This window comes from Sus scrofa, chromosome 17, assembly GCF_000003025.6.
Source record: "Sus scrofa isolate TJ Tabasco breed Duroc chromosome 17, Sscrofa11.1, whole genome shotgun sequence".
NCBI lineage: Eukaryota > Metazoa > Chordata > Mammalia > Artiodactyla > Suidae > Sus > Sus scrofa.
Window position 1 is genome coordinate 52794052 of NC_010459.5, and position 18734 is coordinate 52812785.

The 18734-nt window shown below is 51.7% G+C and overlaps 1 protein-coding gene across 7 annotated transcripts in view; it reads right to left on the minus strand.

Moving 5' to 3' along the window:
• NFATC2 (nuclear factor of activated T-cells 2) overlaps positions 1-18734 on the minus strand; it is a 163804-nt gene that overhangs the window by 50482 nt on the left and 94588 nt on the right. For all 7 annotated transcript variants that reach the window (XM_013985461.2, XM_005673013.3, XM_021077200.1 and 4 more), the window contains exon 6: positions 13213-13353. In XM_013985461.2, the coding sequence (XP_013840915.1) occupies positions 13213-13353 (141 nt within the window). The remainder of the gene's footprint in view (positions 1-13212; positions 13354-18734) is intronic.

Here is an 18734-nt window from a genome sequence, read left to right on the forward strand (position 1 = left end):
GGTGGCCTTTTCTGAGAGCGCTGTGCACCGCGCCTTCCCACAGCCCCACCCCGGCCCCGCATCTTCTTTCCAGGTCCCGTCTTGCGGGGGCGGGGGGGGGGGTCTTTGAGAGAAAGAGGCAGGTGCCGCCCCCAGAACAGAAGGAGGGGACCTGGCTGGGTTTCTGCAGAATGGCCCTCAGCTAGGACGCGCCTGATATGTTCTCACGATGGTACGGCAACTCACCCCCCAATACTATCGTGGGCAGCATCCCCCCTGTGCCGCTGCACACTTGTCCCCAAAGCGAGGAGCCCGGCCCCTCCTGTCAGGACAGAACAACCCTGCCCGCTGGACCGCAGGCCCTTGGCTCCAAGGACTTGACCTTCTCTCTGCTTCAGAATCAGGAGCACGTGCCCAGGAGGCCCTCGGCCACCAGGTATCCCAGCCCCCTGAGCTCCCATGTCAGCTCCGCTAAGAAGCCTGTGAGACTTAGGAGGAAATGCTGGCTCACCCCCGTGTCCTGTGTCACATTTACAGCAACCCCAAGCCTTCTCAGCGTGTCCCAGAGCCAGAATGGACCTCTCCTCTGTGTGTCACCAGAACACTTGCCATTTCATTCCTATGTACCCCAAACTCGGGAGCAGAGAGACCCAGCTTTGAGTTCCTGTGTTGCCCCCAATTAGCTGTGTGAGCCTGGATGAGATACTTGACCTCTCTGTGCCTCTCATCCAAAATACGATCATCATGGATTATCATAACACGTGCACACCACAGGCTCATCCCGGGAGAAGGGACCAGGCAGAGTGTAGGTGTTAGACAGACTTTGACAAGCGCTGTTATCAGAGCTGGTGGGGACAGATTATTTAAATATCGTCTCCTTTATCCTTTTTTGGCATGTGTTCCATAATGTGTTAATACTGGGGGAAAGAAAACACAAGCATTTTTCAATCAGAAAATAATACACATTCTTGAAGTTCCCGTTACCATTCTCAGCGGTAACGAACCCAACAAAGATGCAGGAGGACGCAGGTTCAATCCCTGGCCTCACTCAGTGGGTTAAGGATCTGGTGTTGCCAGGAGCTGTGGCCTAGGTCAAAGATTAGGCTCAGATCCTGTGTTGCTGTGGCTGTGGTGTAGGCCGGCAGCTACGGCTCCGATTCAACCCCCAGTCTGGGAACCTCCATATGTTATAAACACGGCCCTCAGAAAGGAAGGAAGGAAGGAAGAGGAAAAAGAAAATAATACACATTCTCTGATTGTGATCATAAACACCTCTGCCTGTAGGCGCGAGCGGAGGAAATTAACAAAGGCATGATGTCTGTGTGTCTGTGGATGGGAGACAGGGAGCAGAGTGCCTTGGTGTCTTTCCCTTCAAAAATGGGTCTTTTCACCATTATCTCAACTTTTTAAAAGCCCCATGGGCAGCTTCAGGCATCTAGCCTGGCTGTACCCCTCCTCTGGTGCCTGGACTCCTTGCTGAACCAGTAAGTCTCCGACGGGAAGGGAACCCTGCCGTGGCCCTCCTCAGTGCTCCAGCGCGTGCTGGGGACACCCCAAGGGGGCTGGGCTCTAAGGGAACCGTGTGGTGTGCAAAATACGTCCAGCCCATTTTCCTGGGCTCTTCTCCATTTCCACACCTCGCAGAGAACCTCAGCTCACAGGTCCTGGGGTTTCACCAAGAAAACATAGTAATCCCATCCTCTGAACGGAGCTTCCGGGAGGCAGTGAATGTCGGCAGGACTCTCCAGTCTAGCATCACTCTGTCTGCCTTCAGGTCCTGTCACTGCCATTTACTCGCTGTGTGGCCTCTGAGTGGTAGCTTAACCTCTCTGTGCCTCGCTTTCCTCATAGGCCAAATACAAGAGTTAATTGATTGACTTCAAAGAGCTATGGCAAAAACTCAAATAGAAACAAGTATAGGTCAAATCCTTAGCAAAACACCCAGCCCATAGCAAACGCTGTTATTGCTATTGTTCTTTGAGAATTTGTTGTCTCAGGTGCAACTTCAGGGAGAAAGACTTGGCTGACCCAAGTTTTCTGGCGGGTACCACAGCCTCTCATTTCATGTCTTTGCATTACACTTCTCATTGCACATTAATAAAATGGCATGAGAAATATCCACTGATGGAGACTGGTTGAGTTAATCATGGGCCACCCATACTTGGTATGTGACACCAGGTATAGAAGGACGGTCATGTTTTCTGACCTGGAAACGTGTCCCTGCTATATTACAAAGTGGACTATTTCAAGAGTGGCAGGAGCGTGTGTGCGTCACGACATCACTTCATGAGTCTCTAAGCATCTCTGCTTGTGCCTGGGGAGCCTGCGCCCCGAGCGGCCCGATGGTCATCCCGCTCCCCCACCTGGGACTGGAGGATGCGGCGAGACCTTCACGACTTCCTTCACGTGACTCAAAAAACACGCTAGAATTACGGACGATTTTAATTGGTGTGCCTTTTTTTGTGCATTTTGAAAATAAAGTTTTCTCTGAAGAAGAAGGTATGTTACAACTGCCTGTTGACCGGCTGGCTCCCAGGGACCTTCTGGGGCCACGATCTTAGCGGGAGGCCGGGAGTGAACTCCCAGCACCGACCAATCTCGTACCGCACAGCAGGGCCTCTGCAGGCTGCTGGGGCCTTCACAGGAGTCACATCTGTCTCCCTGCTCTCTGGGGCCCCCCCGACAAGGAGGCAGGGCCCTGAGTCCCACCAGGGTTCAGGAGAGAAATGGACTCAAGATCCCGCTCCTCGCCTGGGAGAGGACGCTGCTTCCTTCGTCAGCTTCCCTCCTGGCTCGGCCCTGGGACACACCGCCTTCCCTTTCCCTCCAACAGCCACGCCTGCCTTTCTCCACCTTCACCTGGACCAGTTCCTCCCCATCCTTCAGGACCAGCTCCGGGAGCTCCCCATCCTCTGGCATTTTCCACGCCCACCTCCCACTCTCTGACATCATTCGATCTGCCCACTGGTTTTCCAGCTCGCCCCCTGCGAGCCTCCGGGCACCCAGAGAGTGGGCCGCACAGCTGTCTTGTTCTCTGTTTTCTCCCTGGCACTACCTCTCTGGCGCTCAACAGTTGCTCAGTAAAACGCTGGCGGAGTAAACGGACAGACAGACCTCAGGATTTGCCAGTGCTTGGCCCACAGCCAGGGCTCAGGAAATGCCTGACCCCTGGCCTCTCCAGCCAGAAGAGGAATCACCTACCCTTGATGAAGAGTCCTTTTGGGGAAACGCCTGAGAAGGCAGGAGCCTGGATACAGGGGCAGACAAGCAATCAGACTCAACTGGACCCACTCAGCCTGAGTTCCATATGATCCACCTGCCACTCCCCACCCCATGTCTGGGGCTCTGGGAGAAGCTGCCCAAAACACAAGAGGCCCAAGAAGACCACGTTTGCTTCTACTGCTCTGGGCTGAGATGAAATAAAGGACTTCGGACTCTCGGAGCAGATGTTCGGGCAAACTTCCCCCGTCCTAAATTGAGAGGGGCTGGCAGCCAGCATGCAATCGGCTCTTCCAGTTCTTTACTCAGAGGGGAAGAGAAAAGAGCCAACTTCTTTGGGCAGACAGGTTGGGTCTAGAGAAGACTTAGCAAGACTCTGCAAGAGAAGAAAGAAATGGGGGGTGGGGAGCGATGCACAGCTCAAGCTTCGTTACAGCCTTGGTGTTAACTTGGCCGCGGAGCCGGGAGAACCCGCCTCGGGAGCCAGCATGTGTGCAGACGACAGCCCTCGTGCTTGGGTTGGTTGAGTGGTTTCTCTTTGCGGGCAGCTGTGGGACCTGATGACGGAGCAAAGCATCAGGAAGCGGCAGGGCTGGCGCGGGGTCCGTGTCGTGTCAGCGGCGGGCTCGAGTCAGCGCTCGGAGCAGAAGGGAGGGCGCTCGGACAAGGAGGGCAGCAAAGCCATCCTCGCCGGGCATGAGCGCGCCGCGGGGCTCGGGGCAAGCGGGCAGGAAAGCCAAGTGTCCGTTTGGGTTAGGAAACTGGGTGTGATGCTTCCCAGGCTTGGCTCTGCTTTTACAAATTAGCTAAATGAAGACGGCTGAAGTCAAGGCCAGCTGCGCTTTACGATGGTTAACTAGCCGAGAAACGCATCCTCCGTGAACTTAACGAGTGGAGCAGATGGGGGATCGGGAGGGGCCCCTTAGTTAGAATTTCAGCCCCCCCCCCCCCCGCCGCCGCCAAAGGGTACAACATTGGTCTTTACTGAAAGCTGGGGGGGAAACACCTCCATTCCCCAATCCCTCCCCCTCTCACCTGCCCACCCCTTCCTTGGAGGGCTCACCCACCCTATCCCCACATACACAACTGCAGCGGCTGCTCAGTCACCCCCCAGCTTCCACTTGTGCCCGCCTCCCCTCCCCCGCCACCACCATCCATTCTCCACCCAGATCGCCAGAGCACCTTCAAAATGTAAATGGGATCGTGGCACTCCCCTGTTTGAAAGCTTCCCACGGCTACTTGCTTTTGGAATGAAATCCGAACTCCTCCCCATGCCTATATGGCCCAGCCCCCTCCCCCCATGACTTCTCCAGGCTTGACGGGTATCACACTGTGCCCTGGCTCTCACCCTGCACCAGCTGCCTGCATCCACTTTCAGTTCCCCAAACACCCCCAGCTCTTCCCCACGCAGGGACCCTGGCACGGGGCAGTTCCTTCTGCCTGGGACAGTCTTCCCACCATCCACGTGGCTCCCTACTTCCCACCTTAAGGGCTCTGCTCAAAGCCACCTCCTCAGGGAAGTCCTCCCTGATTGCTCAGTCCATGGTTGCCAGATTTAATGAACTAAAACATAGACCATCCAGTTGAATCTGAATTTCAGAAAACAATGAATATCTTTTAACCTATCCGTATGTCCCAAACTCTGCTACTGCATGGGACACATCCATACTAAAGAAGTTAGTTGTCTGAGATTTGAATTTAACTCCACAGTTTCTATTTTTCTCCTGACCACCAGATCCTTCGTTCTTGCTCCTACGTCTGGTTTCCCTGCACTCTCCCCATCTCAAGGTGGCCTGCTTACAAACAAGTTTGAGACTGTCCAGCCCGAGGGCAGGGACCTCGTCTGTCACATGCCTCCCCCTGCCCCGCCAGCACTTGGCACAGCACGTGCACACAGTAGGTATTCAATGAATGTCTAGGGAGCACCTATGGAAGTCCTGGGGGCTGAGTGAGCAGAGCGAGGCCAAAAGAGCATGGACAGGTCATTTAATGTGGAGGCCGGACTTCAGCTCCTCTTGCATCCCATCCTAGAGGCGCCTCTTCTCAGCGATGCTCCACCCCAGCTCACAGAGCCAGTCCCTCTGGGAACGAGGAAGTGGGGGGTGTGGGACCCAGTCTTCCTCTGACGTGCTCTGTCGCCTCAAGCAAGTCAGCCAACCTCATTCTGCGAGCCAGCAAGTGGCCTCCCCATCTGTTAGTTGGGGGCAGGGGGTGGGCTGTCACTGAGGCGTGACAGCAGGAGTCTGATGGCTCCGGGGTGAGAGGAGGGGAGAAACTCCTGCCAGGAAGGGTTCTTCTCCCGGACAAGAAACCAACACAGGCCTGCCTTCCCTGCTTCCAGGGGACACGTGCAAGGTCAGCTGACTTTTCTGGGCACCTTCCATGGTCCGACCCTTTCAGATCTTTGATCTCCTTTTAGTGTTAAAATAACTACCGACTCCCTCTTAAAGATGGGGAAACTGAATCCCAAAGCACAAAATATGAGGCCTATCCAGGCTTCAAGCCCAGTCTGGATGATCCACAATCCAGCCTGCTTACGGCTTAGAGATCTACAATTTTTACTTTAAAAAAAAAAAAAAAAAAAAAAAAAAAAGGCGTTCAACCAAACATAAAGGAAAAAATAGCACAACAGGGTGTCAGACCGTTCATTAATAAAAGGTATTATGATTTTCTTGACCAGGGTGGAAATGCCCACCTGCTAATTGCAAATCACAGAACATCTGTTGGCGCCAAGAGCAATTTCTGATGGGGAAACACTACGACCCAAGTTAATTAGAAACCTCATTTCTCTGTGTCCTCTTTTGAAGGCATTTAAACAGCAGGATTCTTTCACTCCAAAGTCTGTTCTCTCATGCAAGAGGACTGAAATTTGGGCAACAATTCAGGCCTCTGAAAATAAGGCCATTTTCTCTGTCTCCAGTGGGGCTTCAGAGCAGCGAGCTAGCCTCTGCCTTTGGAGCAAAGCTTCACATCCCAGCCAGCTGCATCTAAGTGGTGGGCTCCAGCCCAGGGGACCGATGACACTGTGGACATGAGTCACCAAGGGCAAAGGTCTCCAGAGCCTTAGTCATGGTCAAGCCCAGCTTGGAGTCTGACCTTTCCCAGAGGGGAGTCCAAGGCAGAGAGGCTCCCAGACGAGGTCTATTGTTTCAGCAAACACCAGACCGCGTGGAACCAAAGCCGTGGAGAAAAACAGGTGGGAAGAGGAGGTGTTTTCTCGAAGACCGTTCCAGCGTTTCCAGGGTACTAATTCATGGAAAACTACTTAATTTAGCAAAAAATTTTTATTTTAAGCCTATGCATTTATATTTATTAAACAAAGCTCAAAATACAACCTTTGGGAACCTCCAAGTCATAAAATGACTCATATTCGGATGATGACTCAGTGGGAAAGAGGGAATTCCACCACCCACGCCTCCTTTCGAAAAAGTCAGTTTGCCCTCTCAACAGGTGATAGAAGCCTCTGCCATCAGACTGTTCCAAGAAAATCGTCCAACAAAACAAAACAAGTCCTCTTCAAACAATTTAAGTTTCAAAGCTGAGTAATCCAACACAGGCACGTTTCCAACCTACGCCCCCGCGGGACACAGAGAGCCAGGGAGCTCCTTGGCGGGGGCCGGGGGCCCTGAATTAAGAAAGATTTACCAGCTGAAAAATTCCAAAACCCTGTGTCATGTGGAGGAACCTTCCAAAACACTGGATCCCACCCAGGCGCGGCGAGTCGCTCAGAGCCATGGCAACCCCGTTTCCGCTGCCACATCACTTTTATTTTTGTGTCCTTAGATTTTTTCCTGTTTTGCAATGTTTTGCTGGGACCCCCGACTCCGCCTGAGGCCTGGGTGGCCGGGGGCCAGGGTTCCCAGCTGAAGTCAGGAACAGCCTGGACTTCCCGGCGTGAACTTCGCCTGGAAGGTTACACATTTTTTCAATTGCAGAGACTATAGAACGGCTTTTCAGCAATTGCTGAAAACAGTAAATAGGAAAGGTCCTGATCTGTTTGGTTCCTCTTCGTCCTCTTGAATGTGACTAGAGAGATTTCTGGGGGTGTTGGGGGGTGACAATAACAAATGCTGCTTGGGATTCCAGCTCTGTCACTAGCAGTGAGCTGACCTGGGGTCCATGGCTTGACCTCTGTGAGCCTCCGTTACCTTATCTATAAAATGGGGCTAAGGCTGCCAGCCTCTCAGGGCCCATGTGATTATCAAAGGAGATGACATGTTCATTCAACAATATGTATAAGCACCTATGAAGTGCCAGGGACTGTTCTAGATTCTGCAGATACCAGAGCAAACACCAAGTCTTCTTCCTCAAGGAACCCTAACCGGGGGGGGCAGGGGGGGGAAACAAGAAAACAAATGAGTGAACAAATAGACAAGGCAAATCCAATAGAGCTAAGTGCTACCAAGAAAAGAGGGCAGGACAATGGGACGGAACGGGACAGAGTGTGAGAGCTGATGGTCAAGGAGGAGCCTGTCAAGAAAATCCCCTGGGTGTGGAGAAGAGGGAACCCTCCTGCACTGTTGGTGGGAATGTCAGTTGGCACCACAACTATGGCAAACAGTATGACCGTTCCTCAGAAAACTAGAGAACTACCATGTGACCCAGCAATGCCACTCCTGGGCATATAGCCGGACAAAACTATAATTCAAAAAGACACATGCACCCACATGTTCACAGCAGCACTATTCGCAATAGCCAAGACATGGAAGCAACCCAAATGCCCACGGACAGATGAATGGATTATATATACAAGGGAATATTACCCAGCTGTAAAAAAGAATGAAACAATGCCATGTGCAGCAACTTGGATGCAACCAGAGATGCTCATGCTAAGTGAAGCAAAACCAAAAGAGAAAGATAAATACCATATGATATCACTTATATGTGGAATCTAAACTATGGCACAGATGAACCTAACTACAAAGCAGAAACAGACTCACAGACGTGGAGAACAGACTTGTGGTTGCCAAGGGGGAGGGGGGAGGGAGGGGGATGGCCAGGGAGTTTGGGGTTAGTAGATGCAAGCGATGACATTTAGAACGGATGAGCAAGGAGGTCCTGCTGTATAGCACAGGGAGCTAGAACTCCATCCAGTCTCCTGGGGTAGACCACGGCGGAAGATAAAATGAGAAAAGGAAAGTGTATGTATGTATGCCTAGATCCCTTTTGCTGTACAGAGGAAGTTGCCCCACACTGTAAGTCAACTGTACTCGAAAAAAAATTTTTTTAATCTAAAAATAAAAAAGAAAGAAAAAGTAAAGAAAGTCACCTCAGAGCTGAGACTTGTAGGAACAGAAGGATGCAACCCAGGAGGAAACAGCAAAAGCAAAGGTCCTGGGACAGAAAGGCATGTGGGGTGTTTGAGGACAAAGTGAAGATGGTACAGCTGCAGCCCAAGGAGCAAGGGGGCCGGTGAAAAGAGCCGCCATCCGAGAGGTGGGCAAGGGCCAGATCCTACAGGCTCTTGGGAGTCATGCAAATAATCAAAAATAGTAATAAAAATAATATAATAAGCATTATTATTACTGCTGCTATAAATAAGATGCCATTTTCCAAAACACCAAGCTTTTTCTAACTTAAGAAACACCACGCTACCCCTCTCCTACTGTTTTTCCACCGTTCTCCAATTTGTCATCCCGCTGGAGTGGAAACTGCCAATTCCATTTCAGTCCACGGCTATAAAAAGAACTTTGGAGCTGGTGGTGCCGATGACCCAACACGGGGGCTAAGATTAGCCCAGGAGGCTGTCACCTTTTCTTAATGTGAGAACCAGCTGGGGTTCCCCTGCCTTGGAAAACCTCAACTGTTCCACTCCGCCCCACCCCGCAGCAGCCCTGCCGGCCAAACTGTCCATGGAGATGGGAACGGGGATGCGTTTTGGAAAAAAGAAGTTGAGCAACAGGGATTCCCCCTGCAGAAGGCGGTCCTGGGCTGAGAGGCAAGTTCTTGGGGTCAAAAGAGCAGGACCAGCTCTCTGCAAATACGAGGCAATTCCCCCTTATCTGTCAGAGCCACCGGGAGCCAGACATCCCACGAGGGAAGCCCACCGCCTGTCTGGGGGCTGGGGGCACCTCGGATACCCTGGCTTGTCTGCTGGCATCGATCCAGGAACGGCATTCACCCAGGATTCTTTTCACAGAATGATCTGAAACGGGCCCTGCTGCCCTCAGTGACCACGGCAGAATTCAAGAGGCTGTCTCACCACAAAAGGGCTTAAGTCAGTGGCTCCAAGCTGCTGAAGGATATTCAGGCAAAGTAACCTGGTCTGGGGCTTTTTCAGAGTAGAACAACTGATGACCAAGGGTACAGACCCCAGAGCCAGGCTGCCTGGGATCCAACCCAGCACTGCCCTTTACCAGCTGCTGTGATGGCTAAGTTCTTTAACTTCTCTGTCCTCAGTTTCTCATCAGAAAAATGGGAGAAGAGGAGCTAGCTTGTAGGAATGTCACGAGTGATCAGGTTAATACATACAAAGTGCCTAGAAAAAAGCCAGGCGCATGGTTTATAATGATTACTTATTACTGTTTTTCAGTGTCTCTTGCATCCATGAGATAAACTCTTGCCCATCTTTGTCTTTCTACGGCCTAAATATGATAATAATCATAGCAGCTAGCATTTCATGAGAATCTACAACATGCCGAGCTCTACGTGAAGAGCCTCATCTGGTTCATCTCATTTAATCGCCTCATCTCAAAAGAAGTAAATCACCTGTATTTTACAGAAGAAGAAATGCTGGCTCAGAGAGGTGCCGGGACTCACCCAGGATGACAGAGCTACTACATGCAGATCATAGATTCGAATCCACTGCTTGTGGAAGTCAGAGGAAGGCCAGAGGATGCTGTCCTGGTCCTGGAGGGCCAGCTGTCCTGGTCCTGGAGGGCCACCAAAGCTGGGGAAGCTCACGCTTACTTGGTCATGCCAAGTAAGAACCACTCTCTCCTGCTCAAGAATCCACCATGACTCCCTATTACCTTAGTCATGTGCAGACTAAACCAAGGCCATGTCTCTACCTGGCACTGGGAGACCTCTCGGGTTCTGGGCTCATCAAAACAGTTCCTAGTATGAACCAGTTCTACTGCAGCCCCACAGCTTTGCTCTCAATCTCACAAGAGCCTCGCAAATTCTTGCCACAGAGTATTTTATACTGTCCCACCACCTGAAAAATAAGGCTCCCCCAAAATGAATCAAGATGCTTAAAAACACGCATGCTCCTGGAATCCACTACCACATGCAGGCCTTAACCCTAGGAAATAAAAAGGAATATTAGCTAATATAAAACAAGCATTTACTATATATATCCACAGGTTCCATATCCACAGAGACAACCAACTACAGATTAAAATATTCAAAAGAACACCCAGAAATATCCAAAAAGCAAAACTGTGAATTTGCCACTCGTTGGCAACTATTTACATAGCAGTGACATGAGCTTAGTCCATGTCAACTACACCCTCCTAAGTCATTGTCCATGTCAATTACACCCTCCTAAGTACTCTAGGGTGATCTAAACTATACGGGAGGATGTGCCTGGGTTCTCCCAAGTACCACACCACTGTATGCAAAGGATTTGAGCATCCTCAGACTGTGGTACCCACTGGGGTCCTGGAACCAAGCCTTGCAGACACTGAGGGACTGACAACTGCACCAAAGCTTCTGAACCCTTGATCTCATGACCATCCTGGGAGGTAGGACTGTCACCATCCTCATGCATTGTACAGACGAGGAAACCATTGCCCAGAGAGGTTAAGTAACTTGTCCGAGGTCCCACAGCTAGAACGTAGCAGAACTGGTCTTTGAACACAAGCAGACTGGCTGGAGAGCATGAGTCCTTACCTAGCCGACAAAAGGAAGGCAGAGGCAGTTACACACATGCCTGAGTTGCCGACGACAGCACAAAGCTGGAAGCGGCCTAATGCCCAACAAAAGGGGAATGGTTAAATCAGGTGCCCAACAAGCAGGCGAGAGAACGCGCTGCGTCCACTTACACGTCATTCCTCCTCTCCCCTCACGACACCATCACGGCTCCTCATGGCTGCAGGGACTGCCCACGTGCCTCCTAAACCACCTGCAAGCCCATCCATCCATCTCCCCTCTGGCACAGTCTGGATGAGTTTTTTTTCCCTCAATGGCTTCATTAAACCTCTTTAAGGCGTTCCCGTTGTGGCGCAGCAAAAACGAGCCCAACTAGTATCCATAAAGATGTGGGTTCGATCCCTAGCCTCGCTCAGAGAGTCAAGGATCCAGCATTGCCGTGAGCTGTGGTGGAGGTCACAGACGTGGCTCGGATCTGGCGGTGCTGTGGCTGTAGCTCAGGCCAGCAGCTGCAGCTCCAATTCAGCCCCTAGCTGGGAACCTCCATATGCCGCGGGTGTGGCCCGAAAAAGAAAAAAAAGAAAAAAAAAATCCTCTTTAAGATCACCTTCCATCTCTTGTGCTTTCAAAGTGTCAGGAGGCAATTCTCACACCCTGGTCACCGGGCCGGCCCATCCCAAGAGGAGGTTTTGCGTGCGTTGGGAAGAAGCAGCCCTTTCCCAAGACGCTCTGCCTCCTCCCGTCAGAAGCTGTCTTAGCAGCAGGGCTGGATGATGTGAGCAGTTTGAATGGCAGCCCCTGGGTTACTCCCATGCAGGGCAAACCCCACAGGCAGACAAGCTGCCTGTTACACTCTGGAGCATCCAAGGGCAGTGAGCTAACAAACATCAACACCCCCTAGAATTAACCTACTGAAATCATGTCCATGGGGGGGAAACAGGCAAGGCCCAGCGTCCCTAACGAACTGTTTAACCTGCCAGTTTCACTCCTCCAGGTCATTGTCTTTTTACCACGTCCGCGTTGGTAAACACACGAACAGCCCCTAGCCAGAAAGAAGATACATGTCCCGTAAACAGAAATACTAAATCTCTCATAGCAAGGAGTGCCACGTCAAAACAGTACCAATTCAGCCGATTTTTTTAAACTAAAAAACATGGCACTTCTGGGATAGGGTGAACCCATCACTGCCGAGGTATTAAAGGAAGTTTTCCATTTGTTTATTTCTGGAAGGGTAATCTGAATTCTGGAAGCAGTATGTATTTAAAGCTCTCATAATACCTATCCAAAATTCCACTCTAGGAATAAACTCTAAATAAACAAAAAAGATACACATGGAGATTCATGTAAACAAAGATTAATTAATCCTACAAATATACCAAGATTAACTGCATCACTATTTATAATAAAAAATATAAGCAGCCAAATGTTTATTGATTTACAATGTATCTGGTCCTGTTATAATGACCTGACATGTATCATCTCATTTAACGTCTATGAAACCCCTATGGAGTAAGAACTCTTGTTATTATCATTAAATACCTAAAGCAACGGAGGCCCAGAAAGGTAGCAAAAGCAAGATCTGAACCCAGGATATCCAGGCCCAGAGCATGCGTGATGAATCACTGCGATTAATGCCCCCCTCTTTTTTGTCTTTTTAGGGCCGCACCCACAGCATATGGAGGTTCCCAGGCTAGGGGTTGAATCGGAGCTGCAGCTACTGGCCTACACCAGAACCACAGCAATGCAGGATCTGAGCCAGGTCTGCTACCTACACCACAGCTCACGGCAACAGAAGATCCTTAACCCACTGAGCGAGGCCAGGGATCGAACCTGCATCCTCATGGATACTAGTCAGGTTCATTACCACTGAGCCACAATGGGAAATCTCTTTCCCATCGTTAATAATAAAAAGTGGGAAAAACTGTGTCTCTTTATGTGAAAAAAAATAATGAAAAAAAAAAGACTTGGGGTGGGAAAAACCTTATCATCTAACAAACCAGCCCAGGATCAGTTAAAATACACTGAGAGACATTCACACAGCAGTGACCCATGGGGACGGCAGATCACTGCAGTCACAGGAAACTTCTCACGGTAAGGAGAGCAGGACAGAAAAGTCCACATAAAAGGATCTACCCCCCAAACCAATGCCCCTGGGAAGAAACAGGTGGTCACTTCTGTACGACGTGCAAAGGGCCCCCTGACCTGTGGTCTTCTCGGTGAACACGACTTTGGACTCGGCCGTGAAGTTCTGCCCCGTGAGGATCATCTGCTGGCCCCCGTAGACCAGGCAGCTGTCGATGTCTTGTCTTTCCACCATGGGCAGCTCGTGGGCGGACCGCTGGGCTGAGGGCGAGAGAAGAAGGAGACACCGTGGTGATGGGGTGCCCACTCCGAAGAGGCGTTCCAATTCCACGGGAACGGGACACGACACGCTCTGCCCACCCTGGCCCACTTACTGTCACTGCAAAGTGGAACCCTCATCCCTGCCCACCAGTGACCCTGCCAACGTTATGTTCTCATCAAAGTGCCCTGAGCTACTTGGGCTTGTTTTTCCTAATGATGCTTCACTTCCATGAACCAAGGGATGGATGTCTTTCCTCTTTTTAAAAGGAAAGGAGTTGTTTTTTTGTTTGTTTGTTTTTTTGGTTTTTTGTTTTTTTAATTTTCCCACTGTACAGCAAGGGGGTCAGGTTATCCTTACATGTATACATTACAATTACATTTTTCCCCCACCCTTTGTTCTGTTGCAACATGAGTATCTAGACATAGTTCTCAATGCTATTCAGCAGGATCTCCTTGTAAATCTAAGTTGTGTCTGATAAGCCCAAGCTCCAAAAAAAAATAAAATGAAATAAAATAAAAGGAAAGGAGTGTAAGAATTTGATTTCTTTAATAAATGGATGGACAGATCAGCTTTTTCATATGAGAGTTCCTTTGCGAGAGTGTCCTTTCTTCTCCTGCATTTGACGTCAGCCAACACGCGAAGGGCTCATGCACGTAAACTTGAGGACCTGATTCCTGAAGGACTCCTGATTCCTGATTCCATCTTCGCTTTGGAATTCATTCGCAGTCCTGAACATGATCTGCCCCGTCACTTCTCTGACCACACTTCCTAGAACGACCCCCTTGCTCACTCCGCTCCAGTCACACCTGCAGAATGCTCTCACCGTCTCTCGGATGTACACAACACACCCCTGCCTTTAAATGTTTGCACATTCAACTTGCTGTCTCTGGAAGGTTCTTCCCCAATCACCTGCCTGGCTGCCTTTCTCACTTCTTGCAGCTTTCTAGGCAGATGCTACCTCCTCAGTGAGGCTTCTTTACCCCTCACAGCTAAAACAGCAGTACCCACTCTGCGTCCATCTGGCTGGCTGGCTAGGTCTCTCCTTCTCGTTCCCCTTTATTTTGCTCTATCCTGCTTAGTTCATCTCCAAAGAACTTCCTACTTTCAGATACACTGCATGTAGCTCTATCGGTTCCTCTGTCTCTCATCTCTTCCCCACAGGAATGGAAGCCCAGGAGGGAGGAGCATTCCTTGGTGCATGCTGTAAGCCCAGGGCTGGGGACAGAAGAGAGGACTCAGCCAGAGGTGCTTGGGATGGATGGATGGATGGATGGATGGATGGATGGGAGGGAGGGAGGGAGAAGATATGGATACAGATGTGTCTCAGTGCATCTTGGCACACACATATCTCTTGCTAGCTCTGCAGGCCCATCTCTACATCCTCTTCTGCATCTACAGTGAGAAATGGGACAGGCTGAGGGTTTAACCACAAGGATATACTCGAATGCTCACAGCAACCTTCTGAGGAAAGAAGTACTAGAATTATTCATCCTCGGGTAGGGAAACGAATGCCTAGAAAAAAGTCAGGTCAAGGGCATGTGCTGATGTAGATCTGAAGCCTCGAGACCTGGTCTGACCGGCTCCAGAGCCTCATCTCTTAGCCCCTGCAGCGCCCCCCTCCCCCGATTCTTCAGGAAGGGTTGCAGGAAAGAATCAAGACCCTCTCCGGATGCCTTTCCGGGGCAGGGTGAGAAAGAGGTCCCAGCCAGCACCAGGGACCATCTCCTCGGCCTCGCCTTGGCAGCGTGGGCTGAAGAGGCCGGCCCTCCTCCTGGGTGAGTCAGCCTGAGCTCCTGGCGTTCCTCCCAGAGCCCGAGAACTGGGCAGGGGGCCAACCCTCTCCGTGCCAGGGCCGCGGACCTCCCCATCCGGGAGCCAGGGCTGCAGCCACAAGAGGCCCAAGGCTCAAACCTAACCCTGCCCTCCTGGCCGGCCCGGGCCTCCAGGTCCAGCACCCTGTCCCATCTGCCCTGGAGTCACGATGAAACCTGTCCCTTGAAGAGCAGCCATGAACTTGCCAACATTTACGGAGCCCGCCGTGGACCAGTCACACCGAGACACTTTATGTCAACCATGCAGCCCCACAACTTGCAATGACCCAGCCCCAGGATGGTCTCTCCCCAGCCCAGGCTCAGTCCAGGCCCTCTGTCTCCAGGGCCCCACCAGCCAGTGTGGTTCTAAAGCGCTGCCAGTTAAGAGCACATATTAAAAGGACCTCTCTGCAGAAGCTGCTAATTTCTCCCACATGGGCTGGGCTATTAATCCTTTCTTTCAATAGGGGAGTTTTGTGTGACTTCCTAATTGAGCTGCCACAAATGGAGATTTATTAGCAGTGAAAACAGCAGCCACACCACCCAGAAGAGCAGGTCCAGGCTTTTAAGATCTGCCTTTGATGAGTTTGGGGGGCACGTGGGGGCTTTCGGTCCCGGGGATGGGTGGGGAGGCAGCAAGAGCCATCCCTCCCATTTTGCAGGTGGAAAGCCTGAGTCATCGCGCCTGGGCAAACTGGCCAATGGCTCCCAGCCAGCCAGGCCGGGGACTGGACGTGGCCGTGAGCTCTCAGCGCTGGGCGGGAGGCTGGCCTGAAGCTGCTCTGTGAATCACTGTGCATGGCTGTGAACACGACTCGGCTATTTCCTGAAGCAACCTCGTTGCTTCTCCCTCCAAAGCCTCACAGACTCAAGCACCCCACGGACTCTCCCTTTGCCAAATCGGCATTTCCCACCCCTTCTCTTTCCCTGAAAGAAAACCATCTTTTCTAATGAATATTTAAAGAGAGAGGACGAAAGAGTCCAGTCCGGCTTCCAGTCAGCTTTTACCTGGACTCCAGTCTTGTCCAGTCCAGTGTGGGGACTTCAGCATCACTGGATCACTGGGCGGAGGGGGCCAAGGATTAATTGCAGACCCAAGAGCCCCACCCCAGACCCACTGAACTCAAATCTGCAGCTTAAGCAGGAATCCAGGTGATCCGCATGCACCATCCAGCCCAAGATGCACTGCTTAGTGCTGGTTTACAGTCGAATCCTCTGGCCCTGATCCTAGCACAGTGTTTCTTAGGCCAGGCACTCTTGACATCTGGGCAGGGTAACTCCTTGCGGGGGGGGGGGGGGTCCTGTGCTCAGAGGATGTTGAACAGTATCCCTGGCCTCCACCCACCACGTGCCAGTGGCACCTCCCTCACGTGACAACCCAAACTGCCTCTACACAGAGCTGGATGTCCCCTGGGGAAAAAATGGCCACAACCGTCCAAGGCTGAGAATCACCATTCTAGAGATTCTGACTTCGGTGGTCTGCAGGGTGGGCCCCAGCATAGTTTTTTTCCCAACAATCCTTGCTGATTCCAGTGGCCAAACCACGTTTGACCCGAGGCACCATCATGCTAGGATAATGCAGGACCAGGGGACCACAGTGTCCCCTCTTTACTGCCGCTCGAGCCCTGGGGTCAGAACGTCATGGTTTCAAGTCCTGCCTCTGCCAATTCCTTGCTGTGTGACCCTGGGCAAGGCCCTTCACCTCTCTGAGTCACCCGTGCCGCCTCTGTAAAATCCTAAGACGACCTGCCCTGGCAGGTAAGCAGCACAAGAGATGCTGCGTGTAAACATGTGCACGTGGGAGGAAAACACGTGGTGAAATATGTTATCAAGCACCCAAAGGTCCATCGACGGATGGACGAACAAAACGTGGTCTATCTATACAGAAATATTAGTCACATTGCCACACACTCCACATGGATGAAGCTCAAAAACATGATGCTAAGTGAAAGAAGCCAGACAGAAAAGGGCACATATTGTCTGATCCCATTGGTACGTGTCCAGGACTGGCTAATACAGAGGCAGAAAGCAGGCTGGGGGTTGCTGGGGGCTGGGGAGGGACCCGGCTCACGGGTTTCTTTTGGAGGGGGTGAAAAAGTTCTGAAACTAGACAGTGGTGCTGAGTGCACAACATTGTAAGTGCACTTGATGCCACTGAGTTGTGTGCTTTAAAATGGTCGATCGTGTGCCTCGTACCACAATTTTTAAAAATCTATCTCATATAAGACAAAAAAACAGCTAGCAGGTGCCTGGCACAGGGTAACCATGCCAGCAACTCGTCTTTCCCATTGTTAACTTGCAAAATGCTGCTCTTGCCTTCTCGCTGGGTCATTTTCAAAGTGTCCTTTTCATCTGTTATCTGGCTGACACCAGAGCCCTCCCAGGTAATCAAGGAAGACGCTGCTGGTGCCGTTTTGCAGACAGAACGACAGGTGTTTGGAACCTTGCTTCGTGGAGGGGCAGCTCTGGCCTGTGGGAGGCCGCCGTGCTGGACAGTCCTCGGCCCCAGCTCAAGTCCCCCCAAGGTGACCCTTGCCCAGGGCTCCCCAGCTCTAAACCTCACTTTTCCCATCAGAAAAACGGGGCTGTTCACAGACCCACCGCACAGGCTGCTGTGAGGACTACGTGGGAGACAGCGCGTTGGGCTTGATAAATATTGGCCAGTATGGTGACAGCAAGAGCTGGCGTTCCTGGAGCAGCTGCCCCGTGCTTGGTACCACTGCTGTCCCGCCTTCGATATTTCACCAAGTCCGTGTGGCCCACGTCCACGTGTTTACACACATTACTGATCTTGTCCCTGCTGTTCTTGATGGATCCCAAACCGTAACCCAGGTTTCCTGATCCCGACTCCCAGTATTTTTCAAAGGGAGGTTTCCAGGTCACCTGTGGCCAAGTCACCTAGTGGGGCAGGGGGGAGCTTAATGAAAATGCAGCTGCCCAGGCCACACCCCAACCCACAGCCCCAGAAGCTCCTAGAGGAGGAGGCTGGATATTTGCATTTTGACAATCTTTCCAGGTGATTTGTTACACGCAGTCTGTTTGTGAGCCAAGTCCCACACTCAGAGGCCACCTGAGGCCAAGGGGACCTCCTCCAGGGGGGTGCCCAGCCTCCTCAGAGAGCCCAGAGGCAAAGCAAATGGATCCAATTAGCCTCTGAAAGAGGAACTGAAGAGAGGCAAACAGCAACCAAAATTACCCTCCTGGGGTCCACTTCCCTCTCGCTCTCTGATGCAACCTCCAACACCCATGGCCACCAATTGGGGTGACCCGGCCAGCACCTAGGGGAGGATGCCCCACCAACCCACTGGGCCTCCCAGGCCTGCAGCCGGCAGTCCCCACTGCATCCCACTCAGCTCTTTAACCCTCCGAGGGTCCAGGCCCTCCAAACCCCACGCCCTGCAGCACTCTAACCAAAGCCGGGCCACCATCCCCAGGCCATCCTCGGCCTGCTCTCACCTGGGGTGGGATCCAGTCCCCCTGCCCCCACGTAAGCATGGAGGTGGCCCTCAAAGCCAGGCGACTCCTCCAGGCTTCCCTCCTGCCCCCGGAATCCGGCACTTCATAAAGTG